Below are 19,195 nucleotides of genomic sequence, written 5' to 3'. Positions count from 1 at the left end.
AGAACTGACCTGATCTTCTCTGAGAAACTTCTCAACATCTCCATATCCAGGCATGTATTTGTGTTTAACAACAAGTTCACACCACCGATGTCGAACCTTTGGAAAACAGAAAAAGACCCCTGTATCATATCTCTGTAATTAAGTGCTAGTAAACAATAGATTTCTAACTTTTTTTTTTTTTGCAAAAGGGGTGGCCTGTGAAACATAAAAGGTACTCTAATATGTTAAGCTCCTGTGAAATCCTACTGCTTTAAAATAAGAGCACAAAAGGTTTTAAGGGCAGATGCCATTTTGCCAGTCACATGCCTTGCAACGCCACTGGGTCAGCTGTGCTACACTGTGTGTGTGCGCGTGTGCACGTGGAGGGTGGGTGGGATTTGAAACCCCAAAATACCCAAAGACAAACTACTATTTTTGAATCAGTAAACAAAGCTGTGTATCTGGTGCAGATTTGCAGCATCTTCACCTCAAATTGCTATAAATATTTTCTTCTTTACACTAGGCTAGAGGTTTACTTTCATAATGTTAAAAGGGGTGAGGTGGGGAGAGATTATTGCTACAAACACCTGGAAGAGCCACAAGATACAAATTAAATAATTTCCTCTACGTAAGTGTAAAATCCAAGAGATTAGAAGGTTTAAGTTTACATATAATTCTGTACCAATACTACACCGATGCTAAAAGGATAAAAGTTCGATATAAAAGCATGAAACAGCTTTCAGTGAAGTAAAACACAGTTCTGCCACCATAGCTTTGCCAGGTACTAGATGTTAAGCACCTTGCAAAGGGTTTAAAATCTGTCTACACTTAAAAGAGCTGGACTGTGCTACCAAATGCACATTAACAAAGACAGTTATTAACATGCTGTAATGAAAAGTATGGAAATTTTCAAGCAAATTACTACTGAATAATATAAATAATTTAAATAGTGTGAACAGTGCACCTTTGAAATGCATGCTTTATATATGTTTTTGTTTTAAATTACTGACTTTGTTCTTAATGACTCTTGTGGCATTAGTGTCATCTTACACTGCACCAACGCTTCCTCCGTTGCCAGCAGTGATCAGGCTAATGTTTTATATTCCATTATTAGCTCAGCACTGACCCTAAAGGAAAACAGTTGAGTGCAATAAAACCCTTCCCCCTCCCTTCTGTTCCAGCCTTTGTTCTTACCATCTTTCAGAAGACTGGCTCCTAATAGCAATCAGCTTTTGTAATAAGAGTAAAATGTAAGCAGTTTTAGTATTTTTTGACACGGAGTCTAAACTCCACTATTATCAAGTAATTGAGGTCTCCTGATGATGAGCTCTCACTGTTGAGAATGAAAGTCAGAAAGGAAGGGACTAGAAAGACATTCAGAAGTAAATTGTTGCTTTTGGAAATAAGGGCAGTACTCTCCTTGCCATCCTAGTCCATGCCAATGTTACATCTCAAGAAAGAATTTCACAAACTTATTAATTGAATGATAGTCTCATTAACATGCTTGATTAACAAGTGATGAATGCTCATAGGTCCTGAAAGAGTCCTTTTTTGGGGTAGCTGGTAACTCTTTCCAGCTGACCTCATATAAAATTGTTCAAACACAGCTTCCCAATGAAATAAAACACTGAGGGAATTTGAGTCTGAACAGAGCTTGCCATGACACTATCTAAGACACTGAACAGTTAAAATGCAATGCATGGTAAGGAATGAAAGCTGTCTCTTAAAGATTGTTGCTGACAAAATAACAGCTGTTAAGATTCCTGCATGTGGAACCAGAACTAAATCCACAAAAGTAAATAGTTTTCCAAGTTTCAACTCACTTTGCTGTAGACGCCCACATCCATAATGTAGACCCTCAAAACTCTCCCCAGCTGCTGCTTCTCCCAGGAGACACTAAACATTTCACCAGTAAATCCTCCGAGGCAATCCAGCTCTGTTAGAGGGCATTTCTCACAGCACCAAGCAGATCCATGCCTGGCCCATACCTTCGAGGTTCACAAATTAAGCATTTCCTTACTTCTTCATCTGCAGGATGAGTTAACCCTCCCTTAACAGAACGCTGTCTTCTGCTACACATTATCCTGTGCAACGCCCTCTCTGCCATATAACAAGAAAGACTTTCTTATGTATCCTCATAGCATGTATGAAATAGGTGAGGAGGAGGCAGGGACTGCGGTGCTTTCCCGTGATGGCTGCCCTTCTGTGTCTCGCGCTCCAGCAGGTACGGCGCCCATCTAGGAGGTGAGCCATCGAGTTCAATTTCCATGTCTGCTCAGGATCTCGGACTGTGTCTTCAATTAGAGTATTTCAACAACCAGACAAACTGGATTCTGAGAATGGGGCTCTCTCGAACCTCCTGATAAAGCTGCTTTTCCCCATATAATTAAAATATTGATTGATCCTAAAAGGGGAAAGTCTGAGAATCTGAGCTGTCTGAAGTATAAGACACCTAAATAAGTACTTTTAATAAGAACTCAGGCACCTGGCTTACACAGTGCAAAAGTCAGCTCATGTAACTTCTGTGGATGTGATCGTAACATCTACCTAGAAATCAGAACAGGAGTTCTCAGTATGAATGTATTTATGTGGTTCTGTTTCTTAATGTACTAATATAGTATATGTCTGCCTTACGCTTTCAGCACTGATTATCTGAATTCCAACTGCTGTGGAAAACAAGGAACAATTAAGCTGCGTCCACTTCCTTAGATCATTCCTTCCTCCATAGGGTTCTCATTCTTGGCAATAAACCTCCTTTAAAATAGTTTACAAGAAAAATATTTATTTGTTGAGTAAAGTTTGAGACTTTCTTTCTCCCTCTCTTTCTTTCTCAGAGTCTTTACAAATCCTGGAACATACCCAAATCTGAGATGCTGGGGATTTGCCAGCTGGGGCAGAAGCAGCATGTCTGTTATCCTCGGATTACACGTTTGCCTCCCATTTTCTGAAAAGCCCCAAAGGCTCTTGAAGGAGAGCAAACTGCAGGAGAACCAGTTGTTATGGAAGCGCTCGTAAAACCAACAGCACCGTCAGTCCCACCAGCTTTCCAGGGACATGCGCTGGGCCCCAGCAAGCAGTGGGCAAAACTGTGCTCTATGTGCATGGTGACCTGGTCAAAATTGGCACTAAAATCTTAAACCCTGAACTGAAAATACCTTAATCGCCCTCCTGCCCTCCCACTCCCCCATGCAGTGTGGCTTGTAGGCTGCCATATACCGCAACTGCAGCTGAAGCAAATGCAGTTGCTTTTCAGATACATGCACTACAAAGAAGTAATTTTTCTAGTTTAAACCCAGCCCTAGATTTATACCACAAACATGAGAATTTTATTCGCATAAGAGGAGGATGGAAAAAAAAAATCTTTCAGTTCCCAACTTCTCATCCAATCCTTAGAGGAGAAGAAGTAAAATGGGCCCCACAGCTCTGCAGCGTAATGAATGCGTCATGTGAACAGGCACTTTTAACAAACCAGTATCAAAAGGAAATTTTGAAAACTAAGTAGCTTGCAGTAGGACCGAGCTAACCATACTGCATCCTGTGTATGCTCTTCTTGGCTTTTCTTTTCCTCCCAAGAGCAAAGACTCAGGGGCAAAAATAAGAATTCATTAGTCTTCTCCAAATTTTCTCTCTGCACATTTCTCTGTGCTCTTCTGCATGGTTCAGAGATGCACACCATATGTCGTTTTGGCTGGTTACACCATAAACAATATAAACTGAACCTGAAAAGTAATTTACAGCAACCCTTCCTGTTACTGCTGGCAGAAAGCACACACTACTTTGTCTGGCTCTTTTATATGTTCCAAAGCCGAAGTAACACCTGTAACCGCCCACCCACCTACACACGCTCTCACTGGTTTGGCAGCTGCAGGGACCTACGTGCCAAAGTTGGGAACAATTTATTTTTTCAGCCTCCGCGTCTAGGCTCAGAGTTGGCCTTCTGAGTCCTCTCAACCAATGCCTGATACTCCTCGGGATGAGGAGTGGTGGCTCCAGGGGCTGGAGGTCTGGTGGGAGCTCAGGTTCCTAATGGATCCTCCTCTCTTGGAAATTGCTCTTTCGTCTGATCCCGCTTTCACAGCTGGTGCTGAGGTTTCCACCAGCATCATTTTAAGTTAGCTGAAGATTGTTGCTCTGAGTTTTGCAAAACACTCCAGAAATTGCAGTATATTGCTGAGGCACAATTCAGCAGTAGGTCCTTGTCTCAGGTATGACATTTGAAAACTGACTGTTTCATAAATATCAGCCACATCAAGTCCCACGTGTTGATTAATATGTCTTGAAGGGACAATACTGCCAGATAGCACTCAGCTCCGACATGTAGGAGCAGCAGCTTATACAAATAATTCTCTGTAATTTCATTTTAAGAAAAATACATGGTATCGCAGAATATTGCTTGCGACTCAAACATTACCTGTATTTTGATAGTGCAATGGAAAATGTTTAGAAACAAAAATGACACTGATTTAGGTTTATTCAGTCAGCTTCAAGAATTTTCACTAAAAATAGACTATCTCAGACATCAAATATGTGGCTTGATTTTCAAAAGAAAAGCTCTCAGGGACATACCTGAAAAACAGTATTTTAAAACTATTTAAAACAGGTCTTGAAGTAAACCGATAATTTTTTGTATCTGACCCAGATGATAAAATACTGATAAAATACCGATAAAAAACAATTCATTTTCTCCTCTCCCTCACTGCAGTGGTCAGACAAGCCTAAAACAAACATCCACACAGAAAGCTTTACGTGTTATATTGTAATAATCTAGCTTGCTCATGTTCTCAGTCATACATATGCAAGCAAGAAATAAATATTTTACTTCTGAGGTCTACAAATAAGATTTAGAAAGCAAGTAATTTAAACCATGCCTTTATGGAAAAAAAAAAAAAAGAAACTAAAGAGTTGTACTAAGTCTTTGGTCTGCAGAATGGGAGACTAGCTTCAGGGAAAATGAGTACGTTTTGCTAATAGCTGGATCCAATTTAAAAGGCGCCATGAGACAACAAATCTAAATCGCAAAACAAAAGCAACATACTTGGAGATCTTAGAAACCGGGGTAATTTAAAATATAGTAAGTGCTGTTGTCCAACAAAATAGAACCTATATTGAAGGTAGGAGGCATACGCGGTCTTTATAAAACACAGGTTCCGGCACTATCGAAAAAAATCACTCCAAAAAGTAGAATCGTAAATGTTAATTAAATAGCCACAGATGCCAGACTCCAGTCTAATTTGCAGAAGAAAAAAATACAATGAAACTTTTTCAAATAACCAAACTGTGCTACTACAGATCAGTTTTAATTAACGAGGAGGAAGCTGGGTATCTCCAGAGCACCGGAATGCTGTTCTGTTCCATCTGAAAGTATTTATCTCTAGTCTCTTCCTATCTCTACATAAATTGGATTCAGCTATTGGATCATTTTCAGAGATAACGAAGGAACAATGTTACAGGCCAATATTTTGGAGAAATAAACAGGTTATTGATTAATGTACAAGAATTACAGTTAAGAATTGCCAATTTGACAATGTTACAGTGGCAGCATGTTTAACAATTTCATTTCTTCCCCTCTATCTTTGCAAACGCAGAGAGATTTAAGAACAGCTGAAATAGTTATTCTTTAACACACCAGCCAGGTTGCACCAGTGACATTTCATTCTACCTAGTCTGAGTTTTGAATGAGTATTCCTAGCTTTTATTCCACAGTACATGGATACTTTTAGCATATAAATTTGGTTTCATGAACATTTAACCAAGCTGGAGCATCAGGAATGCTGAATCAGCTCAGAAGGAGCAAGGAAAAGGCCACGTGCATTACAACTGTGCTGACAGAGTATTGGTTTGGCAATCTGAAAAAATATCGTCATTAGCCAAAAAGCTACTGAATGCAACCAGAATGGATTCATCATTCTTTTGACAAGGACTCTGGAATTGGGTTTGCTGCATATGCCAAGGGCTTGTCAGAAGTAGCCTGAGCAGAGAAGCTGTCTAACAGCTTAAAATGAGTTTATATTTTGGAACAAAAACTCCCGGACTTTTCACAGCAGAAGTTATTTCTCGGGGACCGAGTTGTAACACTCCCTTTGAGAACACTGCAGGACCAAAGAAAATATGGGCCAGACAGAGTTGCAGCAGCAGGCCTCTTTGATAGGAACCTTTTTTCCCTGAGGCCCTTATAGTGTCAGCAAGATTCAATTACGCTGTTGTTTCCAATTCCTTTTCTTGAAGTGTAATACTCTTTCTCAGTATTAATTACTTTGTTTTCCAGAGTTATGGTCAAAATTATGATAACCCTTGACACATCAAGAATGGTTTCTGCTAGCTGTACTCATGCTGTGTTTTAACTACTGGGAAGACTTGCAGTGGGAAGAGGAGTGGGAGGACTGGAGCCTCATTGACTTACTAAGCCCTCTTGTGCTCTCCACTGGCTGTCCAGGCAGCTCCGTGCCAGAACTTGCCCCCTTGGATAACAGCCTTTTCCTCCTCACATCCCACAGCACAAATATCTTAGCCCACCGACAGCCCAGCAAATTCTAGCATGGTCATTCAGGAAACCCTAAAACTTTAAAACCTGAAATACATGAACTGGCCATTAAAAAGCTAGCTAAATTCTAATCTTAACACGGGGCATCAGAGTTCGGTAACACTGATGACAATACCGTCCTATTTTAATTCATTTTACTCCTTCTGGTTGGTATTTCTGCAAAGATCAAGCAATTGCATGCTGTACAAGGGGAGCTGGCAATGGGGGAAAGACCTTGCGGGTCCTCTCGCTCCTTCCTCCACCCAGCAGCTCTTTTGGAGTGCTGTAGATAGAGCTTGTGCAGCCACTGCCTCCGTTTAGTAAGGGGAAAGAGAGGGACTGTATGATCGAGCTTTTCAAAAACAAATTCTGTATTCTGCACTTTGGCCAACTGCAGATTGCAGGCACAACTGGCAGCGTTTGAACCTATAACTGCGCAAGTGTGCAAGCAAGTCACGCAGCATGTTCTTATAGCTGGTGCAAGCCTTAATTAGCAATGGATGCAGGACTGAACCTTCCTCTCTGTATAAATTTGATTTGTAGGCATATATTCCCTTCCATCCTTTCACCTCCCCTCCAACTTCATGTTTTAGTTTTAGCATTCATCCATTTCTCCATAATACAATTGAATTTTACTTTAAAAAAGTTTCTACAATACCTAGGCCTTGTTTAAGAGCAACCTGATCAGATCCTTCTTCTCCAAGTCCCCCACACTGTAAACATATGATTCCACTTCCATTTCCAAATAAAACATGTGCTTCTCTACAACCACCATGGTAGTCTCTTTCCTACATAAACATACAGAAGCCTAGGAATCACACAACACCCTGCTTAGAAAAGTCCAAACAGAGCAGAGGGCATCACTACTACTTTCCTTTCATTTGTTATGATTAAAAAGGCGCAGTGACCAAACAGCAGTGTTTCAGGTCAAGATTTATCCTTTGGCAATGAAGTACATGCTGGGAACTTGTTTAGAAAAAAACAAGTGCACTTCTTCCCCCACCTCAGGTTCAGAAAAGGGAGCTCACAATTAGATGATCAGATGCTTTCTCCCCATGCGTGCCACATCTGTGATCAATGACATGTGTGTTCACAGAAGAAAATTTTCCAAAAGAAGGTAGAAAAGGTAGGAGAGCTTAAGAAGCCATGTCTAATCTTTCTTGAAAGGTGGCACAGGCTGCACCTCTCTCCTAGTGTCAAAGCTCTCATTTACGCTAGTGTAAAGCAGTGACTAAATCAGGACGTGTAATTCTGTAATCCCATATGCATTTCAGCCTGCCTTTTCTCTCTCCCGTTTAACAGAAGATTGGCACACAACAGTATCCCATCCCAAGTTTTTGTTCTTCTTTCAGTGTAGACCAATAAAGTGATGATAGGACAGTGATCTATAGTGAGCTTAGATGAGAAGAGGGGAAAAACAGCTAGTACCAGCACCAAGGTAGTGTGACAGCTTTAACAACATCTGCCTGAAGAGAGGCTCCCTGCTGCGCCTGAAGGCTTTTCTCATTGTGTTTCCATTTATGCTGCCATGATCTCCGTTCTAGGGGGAGCAGCTCCTATATCATAATGCCACGCGAGGTAAGGAAATGTTTAACACAGCATGTGAACTCATTTAATTTGAAAAACAAAGATTTTTAAAAATAGGCCTTAATTAAAAACATAAATACACTACTTATACTGAAACCAAATGCTTCCCCTCTCCCCTGCCTTTTTGACATTGCATGTTCAGCACGCTGGAGTGTTAGTGCCTTTCACAGCTTGCAGCAAGATGGAGATGGCAGAAAAGATGTCATCAGCTGCCTTTTTAACAAATTTCCTGGAGATGTATGCTGGGTTTTGCTTTGCTGTGGTGCTGCTAGCTCGCACAAACAGGGCTGTCTTCTGGCCCGGGGCAGAACATAGGTCCCTCGCAATCCCCCGCACCCGCGGGAATGGAAGACGCGCTGGCACCCAGGACTGAGCAGCTCCCGAGCCCAGTACCCCCCATACCTGCCCTCCGACTGGCCCCACAGCACCTCTGCCGCCCACACCTTTCCCCCTAAAGGGTCCGTGGGAGGCTCTCAGTGCAGCCCCGTGGCTCTGGCCGCAGTCCTACTTGCCCCCCATCCCTGTGGCAGTGGAGCTCACTCCATTTCTGAGCCACGAGCCATAGCGGGGTTGGCCACATGCATGAAGGCACACGGCTGGTGAACCAGTAAGGACGGCAATCATGAGAGAACAGGAACAGGTCTCAGTCTCCAGTACAACCTCACATCGCTGTCCCCAGCAAGAAATACCCAAGGGACAAGTGCCATACATTCAGCAAGATGCAATGGGGTGGGCACACGTACATGTCCCAACTGACACCTCATCCAAAATACGTAACAGGATTACAGCAACTGCCTCTCTCAGTCTCATACACAACCCCTTCCGAATGCCCCCGACACCTTATCCAGAATATCTATCTCCAGTGATGTTTATAATACTGCTGGTATCACCATAATTTTTTTGCATCAACACCATGAATGATGCCCGTCATTACTGTGCTCTCTAGCTGGCTATCCTGGCTGAGTCTGCCTGGAGTTTTTACCCATACAGTGTTTGTATATATATTTCAACACACAAGCTATTTATAAATGCACGTAAAAACATGCTAGGCTTATAAAACCAAATATTGTAGTGGGAAAAAGCACATAAACACCCTTACATCTGAAGCAGAAAACCAGCTCTTTCGGAGTTTGATGTCAAGCACGGCAACATTCTGTTACCAATTACTATTAAATTATAATTCCTGCTCAGCAAAAGCAAAGGTTGCTGCAAGTAACGACACAACAGCAAGCTATTCCCCTTGCTTATACTCCTCTCTCATTCCTTCTCCTTCTATCTCCTCCTTCCTAACTAGAGGCAAAAAAGTGCCTGCCTTTCATCTCTGGCCTCCCACAGTGACTGTGGTCCAAACATTTGTTGTTTCCAGGCAAGATTACTGTCAGAGACAGACTCTGGAGCCGAATATGAACATGAGACACAAATTCCAGGCAATGAACAATGTGGCTGCCTGGCTTTTCCATGGTTTAGGCCACAGCCAGCCTATCCAGCCTGTGCTCACATCCTTCCAACTGTGCATAGTTTAAAGCTTTGGTTCCAATTTTCAAAACAATTAAACATGAGATTTTGACTCCAAAGACAAAGACCTTTCACATCACTCTCAAACAACCCTTCCTCTGCCCTGAAAAAAATCTTAAGAGAAATGTATCTTGATTTTATAAAGCCAGAAGAAACACATACTCATTCCTGCTTTAAGAACACCTAAGTTTTACTCAATGTTTCAGTTTTTTGAGCTATCTTCTCTCCTTTTGTCCCCTGCCCCCAAGACTACCACAGCCCCTGCTGCTTAGGATAATATTTACCCCATGTGGAACACAGCAAGAGTCCTCTCCAGGGCGCTTCAATCCCAAAGGGATTCAGATGGCAGACAGCTGAAAAGACGACAGCAGAATATTACCCACACAGTAAGTCAGTGACTCAGCAACAGGACCAGATCTTTGTGGCAAAGGCAGTGACGGCAGAACCAGCTATGGTTAGTAATTTTGAATTGTCCTATTTCTTGTGCTACTCAGACCTCGTATACTTATGGCATGCCAGATTTTTTTCCTACTCTGTGGTCCCACCCAGGCATAACTGGTATCAGCAGTCAGTCTTCATACAGAAATGAGAAGTACTAAGTGAGCTGTTTGGATGCACCATCAAAATCAGTTTATATGTAATAAAAAGTATCTTCAGGATTTACTCAGAGCTTAAAAAAAAAAAACAAAAAAACCCCCAAACACAGAAGGTGCCCCATGCAAGCACAAACATGCCTACAGTTTCATAACGAAACAATCAGGAAAGACTACTCCAGATAGCTAGGGGCTTTTGTTTGTTTGTGTTTTTAAACACTGCATCCTCCTTGACATCCTGGCAGCTATGTCAGCGCTATCATGTATATGCAAACAGAGTAACCTTTTAGATCTCATGGCAAGGCCAGGCCAGGCAGTTTGTATTACAGAGCTACATTTGTACCACCCTGCACAAAAACACTCCCTAAAATTCCAAATAAAACAACTTCACCCAATTCAGGACACCTTCAAGGTGGATTCTGGAAGTCCAGGGGACTCTGTCACATCGTTCTCCTTTCCAGACAACAGACTACAGAAAAGCAGGAGCAATCTCCAACTCCTTCTTCCGTGAATTGTTTGGAAAAACAGTAAAAAGCAATTCTGTATTTGGGTCCCTCTTACTAACAGCTCCCTCCTTTTCCAAAGTCTCACTAAGTCGTTGGGTTATCAGATAAGGAGTAAATTAAGTGCCGAAGCCAGTTAGAAAATTAACCCTGATGTAGGGGACAGTAAGTGAACGGCACCGGTAATGACAGCAATTGGGGACTTGGAAACTTTTGTTAATGCCACCCAGCAGCAAGTGAGATCACTTGGAACAAACGTGTTTCTGTTGGCTCCTGCCAGCGTTTGAGATCAGGAGCGCTGACTGGTGCAAAGTTATTTCGAGTGCTCCATAAATCTTGCACTCCGAACATGTCCCTCAGAGAGCTAACGCTGATCGAGGGATTTTCTGTTCTTCAAAGTGGCCGGAAAAGCCCCCATATTTTGCATGCAACAACAAACCCAAATTAAAGCTACTTGAGATTATCCTTTGAGCAGTCTTACAAATCCATCCGAACACATCCACTGTGCTACAACAGGCACAAGAGCCAGAGACAACCCCTGGGGACAATTCCCACTGCTGTTACTGGAAGTGTTTTTCCTCATCTTGTTCCAATTCTTTTAGCCTCACACTACATTTTGGGCTTCTACTTTGGAAAGCACGTGCCATATTCCTCAAAGCTACCTTTTTCAAAGTTCTTTTCATTGGGGGGGGGGAGGGGGGAGGGGAAATGCAGGACTGTGAAAAACTGTCTTTACCAATGATAATACTGATATCGATACTCTCTTCCCCAAAGAGCCTGCAAACCACATGTAGATGCAACACTAGCACAAACATCAAACCAGATGAAGACCTCATACAATCAAGATCACAAGTGCCTTTTGACAAGTGGGGGGCACATATCTCTTTTGCAGGAGATGGAGTTACTCTACTGTGCTCTGCTATTATCCCCTTTCCTGGTGAAACTGGAAAGGATTTTTCTATGACAGTAAGATGCTCTTTACCAGTATTTGCCAGAGGAAGTATAAGGAGACAAAGCAGGGCAAAACTTTGTAAATCCTGACAAACATACTCTCCTACACAAAATAAGGCATCTCTCGCTGACTTGGGTTAAAGCTAAGGAATCATCTGTCTGTTTAAATATGAAATAAATAGATCAGAAGATAGCAGAAAATAAGTAGAAACAAGCAAGAAATTACTGTATTCACTTTATTTTTCCCCCTGAAGAAAGAAGTGTCCTGTAAAATGGTCACTAGTTCAAGCTGATTATCTTTTTCCTTTATCAAATTGGTGGTTCACACCAACCATGACATCGGTTACGGATACAGACCAAACAGGTATCTCCCAGCTTGGCTGCAATGACACTACCTTAAGCCCGCCTCCCTGTTTCTCCACGGCCCAGCTAAGAAGGCCTGGCCAGACTGTGGAGGTATTTGCAACACATTGCTAGTTTTACTGAAAAGCTGGAGATTGCTCCTGAATCCCTGCCCCAAGCACATCCTGTGAGGGACGACTAGCCCACTGGCTGCGCTGAAAGAAGAGCTCACTAAGTGCCTTTTCTGCTTGGTAGCACGGACTGACCTTTCCCTGCCAGTCCCCTTTTCCATCCAATTTTACACTATACTCCAGAGAGCTTTGTTCCATAAGGGTGCCTTCTAACAATGCTTAATGACAACCTGCAGGACAACTGAATAATACAGCGCAAGAATGTGCTTAACTTACTGCAGTGACCATCAGACGGGAAGCAGCAAGACAGATATTGCATTGTAATTCATTTGTACTTCTGTGTCTGCCAGTTTTTCACGGGCTAGGAAAGATCAATGAATCGAAGTTATTCTGCTCTAAACACAATTCTCACTACTTTAAGGACAGCAGGCACCTTGTATGGTTTGTATTAGCATGACTGGATTTCTGTCAGTGAAATAAGATGCCACCACTTTATAGCCTCGGTCTCATAGGCAGACCTCATGCACAATGAAGTAGTTGTGTGAGAATGGCTTTATGCCACCCACCTGACTTACGATATTATGATCTTAACTCATTTTACTCACATTTTCTGCAAAAACAGTTATAGTCTCTCCTCTTTTCCTCTCCCAAAATATACCAGGTTATGATCATGAATACAGGGAAAGCATTATGAACGTGAAGAGCATTACAGCCAATTTGCTGAGGAAAAAAAAAAAAAAAAACTAACAAAGCAGCTTTCCATATGCTGTGCAGGCAAGATATTTTACAAAAAAGTGATGCCTACAGTAGGAAAGAAAGAAAAGCGAACTCTACTGTGAAAATGCTGGGGAAATGCATCACAAATCTTTCTGCTTCATTCACACTCCATACTTTTTATCACTAGGTCTTACATAGTTCAGCAAAAACACTCGCAGAAATATTGTCAAGACTTAAACAGGACTCAAAGATTCACACACATTTATTGCCCTTCTCCTATGGCTACCTTAGTGATTTTTTTCCTGTCACTTTTGTTACTGTGCAAGGCTACTTGCACATCCTGTAATCTTGTGTGCTGTGTATTACAGGCCTCTCCCTGACCAAAACGAAGATTTTAGAGAGCCAGTAATGGAAGTAACTGTAGGGTTGCTAGTTACAGAGTCACTGTTTGTTATCCAGAGCTGTCAGTGCTGTCTTTAGATATTTATAACTAATTCCACTTTTTTTTAACTATAAGTCCTCAACAGACTATGGTAAAACATGGTAAGCTTGCATAATCATATCAAAAGAGGTATCATCAAGATTAGGAGGACTGAAACAAACTTTCAAACAAACTTTCCAAGTAGACCAATTCTCCAGGTTCTGTCAGAAGCTAGATCTTGATCAAATTAACTATCTGTGTAAAATGGCCACCTCAGATCAACCAACCAACCAACACTCCCTACCGACCCACCTTTGATTCTGTTATCTTACTTCAGGGTCTGATGGCAACTGTAGTTTCTTTATAACATATCCCAGTTCTCCTCAATCAGCTACACTTCCAGCTGGACTTCATCATCTTTGATTAACTGCAGCCAGCCAATTTCTATAATGCCTCTCTTGGACACCAGAGATGTGGTATATCACAGGAGATGTAGCCTGTCTATGAACTATCATATTATGTAGCAGGAAGCAGCAGAGCAAGGAAAGAGGGAATGGGAAGAAGAAACCAAGGACACAATCACTCTTCCATGCAATTGCCTACCACTTGTCAGACGAAGTGAGAGACATGATAGGCTCAGGGCATCGAGAATTGATGAAAAAATGGCTTTAAACTTTGAAAACGTCATTGCTCTCAAAACGTTGTTTAAAGATATATTGGGATATGCTCAATTCAAATAATTCATGTTAGTGAATTTACCTCTGGAAAACAAACTTGTAGTTTCCTGCTTTCTCAGATGTTCCAAGGTCTGAATGGTAAACAGACAGTGAACTCACGATTACTTACAGAAGTGGACTGAACAAACAGGAGGGAGCTGCAACTCGTGCTGCTATGCAGATGCCCTAGGAGCCTCCTGTGGCAAGGGGCAGGCCAGTCTGAAATGTGGTTAGACAATCACAATCTCACCTCTGGCCCTGGAAGGCTCAAAGGTCACTATTACAAAAAAATATGGTTTTGATTATGAATCAGAAATATGTTACCTAACCTCTGACTTTTTGAGTGAAGCATTTAAATGAATGCCTGAAGGAATTTAAGTCACTGTCTGAAGCTACAGAAGATCAGCAGTGAGACCCCATTTGAAAGAGGAGGGGAGCTACCCTGAGTCACTCCGGGCTGTGGAAATCCCTGGGCAGATACAGCACGATCTCTCCTTGAGGAGCCTAGTCACCACTTAGATTCTAGGCGAAGACTGACTCACCTCCTCTCTTCTCTTCTGGCTGGTGCAAAGGAACCAAACCAAGGCAAATAACCTGCTGCAAACTCTCCTCTCCTGTCTGGAGTGAGGTGTAGCCCTTATGCTGGAAAGCCTGGATACGCGTGTGCTAACTGGCAATGAGTACCACCAAATACTGCTCTTGGCGATCTTAGCTGAATTAGAACAAAACCTGTGTATCGCTGCGGGCAGATGCTGCCAGACACATGCAGTTTTAGGACGCCAAGTGTGTTGAACTGTAAAGTCAAACTAAAGATATTTCAGAAAGATTTTTTACATATATATATAAAAGCTTCAAGAAACGGGAACCAGGACATCCCACGCTGTATTCGCATAGGACAATAAAAAACACATACTCGAAAAGGTGAGATTATTCAAATTCTTTACATTTTTCGCATTAGTCATACAAAGCTTGGAGTGTTCTACCATTGCGAGAGTACTCATCACATCATATAGATCATATAGTCCCTCTGATGCTGTAAGAAAGCCATTTAGCTATCCGCCAATACATATGGGGAAAGCCTTCCAACTCCCAAGGGTGCATGCAACACTTCACGGACAATTTTTAAGTGTCAAACTTTGTTTAAAAAAACACAGACTACTTCATAGTGCACCACTCTCACCCATTGCTGGCCCTATCGATGCTAATCCATAGCATAAAATTAATGTGAACATAAACATTACTTGTCAAAAATAAGAGAACACGTTCTTATTTCTTATTCTGTTCTGGATGGAAAACAACTGACAGCCTTACTTATAAAAAAATCTGTGACTAAAACCTCTGACATTGACAGAGTTTTCTTTTTCACTAGGTTGCCTGCAATTTTTTATGCCTGAATTTTTAATGATCAATTTCTGACATTTAGTTACTGAAAACATTTGAACTCCAGCAACACAACTGGATGACTATACCTGATTAATGTCTCCACAAATCAAATTTAGACATGAACAGCTCAGCCAGAAGCTTGGACTGCGGTTCTTTGTTCCTGGGTCATTACAAGAAAAATCCCTGCTGCACATACTGGAGTTAGAGACATGAAAAGTTCCTCCCTCAGGTACATGAAGGCATATAAACTAACATTCCCTTTAAAGGACTGTAGGTGACTGTGATCTGATGACTGGTAAAACACTAACGGTAGTGTTATCTTAGCTGTACTTCTCAAGGTCCACTAAGCCCTTGGTTTCACCTTGTAAAATAACATGGAGATTATGGCCCTTTCACTGAGGCCATAATTTTGCTTTTAAAAAAAGAGAAAAATCCAAGAGATCACTTATATACCTTTATGTGACATTGCAAAGAAGAAAGAAAGGCATGAATGTGGAGAGAAAGAAAAAAGTGGAGAAACCTAAGCCCTTGGTCAGGTGCTCACAATTCACTGGCACGAAGCAGCAACACCAGAGCTATTGCTTTGATCTACCTCCCTAGTTATTCCTCTTCCCGTTATAGAACCTTTGACATTTCATTGGTATTCAGATGCGATTAAAATATATCCTAATTCCTATAAATAGAAAAGTTGGTTCAAGTACTAATTAAAAACAAGCCTGGCATTTGGAAACTCATATCAACAAAAAAAATAAAAAGGTGCAATAAACAACAACAGTTGAAATGTTGCCCATTTTTCTGAGAAAAAGGTAGACCTCTGTCCTATGGATCTTTTCATTAGTATTTGGATTTCTAAGTGTTTATAAGAATCCACCTAGCAATTTCAGTGTAAGAAAGTAACAAGACAGAATTTGCTCTCCTTCAATTTTAATTACTGCCATAAAATTCCAATTATAACAGGGTAAGTCATGCACACTGACCTTCCGCAGTCTTCACAGTAGTTTTTAATTAAATAGAAGTTGAGTATCTTGTTAAGTTTACCATGCTCTTTCATTGTACATTAGTTTGATTATATGCTCCTTAATAACTAGCCCTTTTTATTTATACAGCTACACATCCTTTATTTTCACGACTGGTTTCATCTTCTCATCTCCCTTCCTGCATACTATCCACTTGAAGCAAACCCTTACTCATCGCAAGGGTGCCTACAACCATAAGTTCTGCTGCCTTAATTATCACAACTCTCCCGCTTGAGAAATCCACCGGACTGCAACAAATAGCCAGCGCTGTGCGTGGCAGTAAGGATTTACTGGTTTGGCCCTTAAGACATTAAGCCCTTTGGAGCAGGGATGCTATCTCATAGATGTGTGTGATGGGGAAGGCACATTTACGGTATCATATAAAACTGTTTTCTTAAGTGACTGTTAACATCTCTGGCACTTACTAGCTGCAACTGTAAAGAACTGATTCCTCCTTGAAACTCAGGCCCAAAAGCAGAACATACTGCACTCTTTCTGGAAGGCAAACTCTTCTAAATCCTGAATAACACTTAGGAGAAACAATATGGACTGACCATGTAGAAGAATCTTAGACCACAACAGACACATGGTTGCATTTGGAGACAATACATGTAACTAAAATGAGCCAAGTTCTAAATATACAGTCAGCATTACATAGCAAGAAGTTTAACATTTGAATGAACATGCTACCTAAGGTATATGTAAAATTATATATAAAATCTATGCTGAGTTGTCATCTATTGCTAAGGTCTGCAAACACACCTGGACCTACACAACACACACACACAGAGTGAGAGAGAGAGAGATACACTGAGTAACTAAGGCATTTGAAGATGAAACAATATTCAAATAAAATATATGTGGTTTTAGTTTTAGACAAGGAAGAAGGGATTCGAATGAGTCTGGATCCTAGTGGAATACTATTATTCCTAGTCAACAACGCAATGACTCATTTTAGGGTGATTTTTTTAGTGATTTACCTCCGCATCCTGCTCACCGAGCTTGTATGTTTTCTCTAAGCATTGCAGTGTTCTAGGACATAACGTCTTCTCTTCCAAGAGAGACTCCAGCAGTAAGACCAGCTGGTCCGGGAGAAGCTAGGAGGAAAATAAATGCCTTGTGAGAATAAAGCTGTGCATACTGAGCAATTAAATGGAAACAAAGCAAAGAGGACAAGACTGTGATAACCTGTGCAATTCCAGCATGTGCTTGAAATATGGCGAGAACTTCTACTTGATTTCTGAAAAACCTCAGGCTTTACGTCTCTGTATTCTGAAAGACTGGGGCCTAATTAAGACTCGTTTTCCATGCCTTTCACTACTATATTTAGATCGGATCAAAATCATGTTTATCTTATTGAAACATTATCATAACTTATTAAGCTAAAAATCTTTATGGAATACATATGCTAAGTAATTCCATTTTATCCCTTCCAAGCCCAAACAAAATATGAGACGAATTTATAGTTCATTATTTCAGGGATCAACCAGACATACAAATGTATAATTGTAAGAGTGGCATTTTTATCTATTATATGAGCAATTGCTTGGTATTCCTACAGTAAACAAAGAAATACAACACAAGTATGTAACACACAAAACAATGACTGTAACAACACATTTTGAGGTGTACTCTAAGGCACTCTTCTAGTGCAAAGAATCAGGAGCCATCCAAAGCTACAGTGAAAAGAAGGCATGGATTTTACATCTGTGGCGCACACAGTATATATATGTGAATACACTTAGCAGTTAGTTGCTGTGACTCCAAAACCTAACATTTTCAAGTTGAACCTAATGTAGCCTGAAAACAAAAAGCGTAAGTCTGATGTAGCAAGTGCTTAAGTGCTCTGTTTAATAGGCTTATTGGATGAACAAATAAATAATTCAAACAGAGCTCAGAGAGAAATTATACCAGCTGCCAGGAAACATGCATTGGAAATTCAGGGTTCAGAAGGAGCAGTCAGAAGTTCGTTATATGCCCCTAAGCTTTCCCCACTATTCATCATTGTGGAGCACCACAAGAGGAAGGGGGAGGGAGGCAGGACGTGAATTTAAGCTTTTGCATGCAAAAAGAAACCAGAATCGCTCATTTTTAATATTCTCCAGACAGATTAATGAAAAAAAAAAAAAAGATATCCTGTTATTTCAGCATGACTGCCAATTTTTATCATGTTTGGAGACTCTCTACTCCTGCCTCATGGCCCACAACCCTCCCTCCACCTTTTTGGTGCGCTGATCAGGTCCAAAGCAAAGTTGGACACAGAGAAGACCTCTTCCACTGGCCTCTCACAAGCAGATACCACAGCTGCGGCTGCCTCCGTGGACTGAACGAGCCCGCACCCCTCATCTCCGACAGTAAGTCCGGGAAGATATCAACGATCTTCTGCTATGTCTTAACCCATAAAGATTTTGCAGTTAAGTAAATAAACAACCTGGTATTTTCTTTCCTCTTAGTCTGACATAATTTAGCACTAGTACCTAAATCATAAAAAGGAGGGAAATAGATCTCCTTAATAGGATTTTAACGATTTGGTTTCCTTGCAACGCATTCTTTTATTACTAAAGTCGTATTCTTGGGGACTGAAAAAACCCCTACGTCTTACTGGCTCTAACTGGAACATTTTCTAAGTGCTATCCAAGCCTGCCAACAAAATGGAGTTGTTAAAAATAGTCAGACATTTAAAAATATTTAATATTTCAGTTTTAGGACAACTACTAAAATGCCAACTTGAATATTTATTGCACCGTCCAAGAACAGCTGCTTGGGCGGGGGGAGAAGAATACTTTAAAAAACAGAACAGGGAAGGCTTCTGGGAAATGGC

General features: G+C 41.1%; 1 protein-coding gene across 7 annotated transcripts in view; it reads right to left on the bottom strand.

Moving 5' to 3' along the window:
- Positions 1-19,195, bottom strand: part of LOC135323554 (aminopeptidase O-like) — a 204,313-nt gene that overhangs the window by 6,709 nt on the left and 178,409 nt on the right. For 3 of the 7 annotated variants that reach the window (XM_064502218.1, XM_064502216.1, XM_064502217.1), the window contains 2 exons: positions 17,355-17,471; positions 10-96 (listed from right to left, as the gene is read on the bottom strand). In XM_064502218.1, the coding sequence (XP_064358288.1) occupies positions 10-96; positions 17,355-17,471 (204 nt within the window). Of the gene's footprint in view, positions 1-9; positions 97-9,885; positions 9,955-17,354; positions 17,472-19,195 lie in introns of those variants that run through there. The other 4 variants (XR_010386199.1, XM_064502219.1, XR_010386201.1 and 1 more) reach the window with 4 other exon arrangements.

This window comes from Dromaius novaehollandiae, chromosome Z, assembly GCF_036370855.1.
Source record: "Dromaius novaehollandiae isolate bDroNov1 chromosome Z, bDroNov1.hap1, whole genome shotgun sequence".
NCBI classification, from domain to species: Eukaryota; Metazoa; Chordata; class Aves; order Casuariiformes; family Dromaiidae; genus Dromaius; species Dromaius novaehollandiae.
This window is presented reverse-complemented; position numbering and strand designations above follow the sequence as displayed.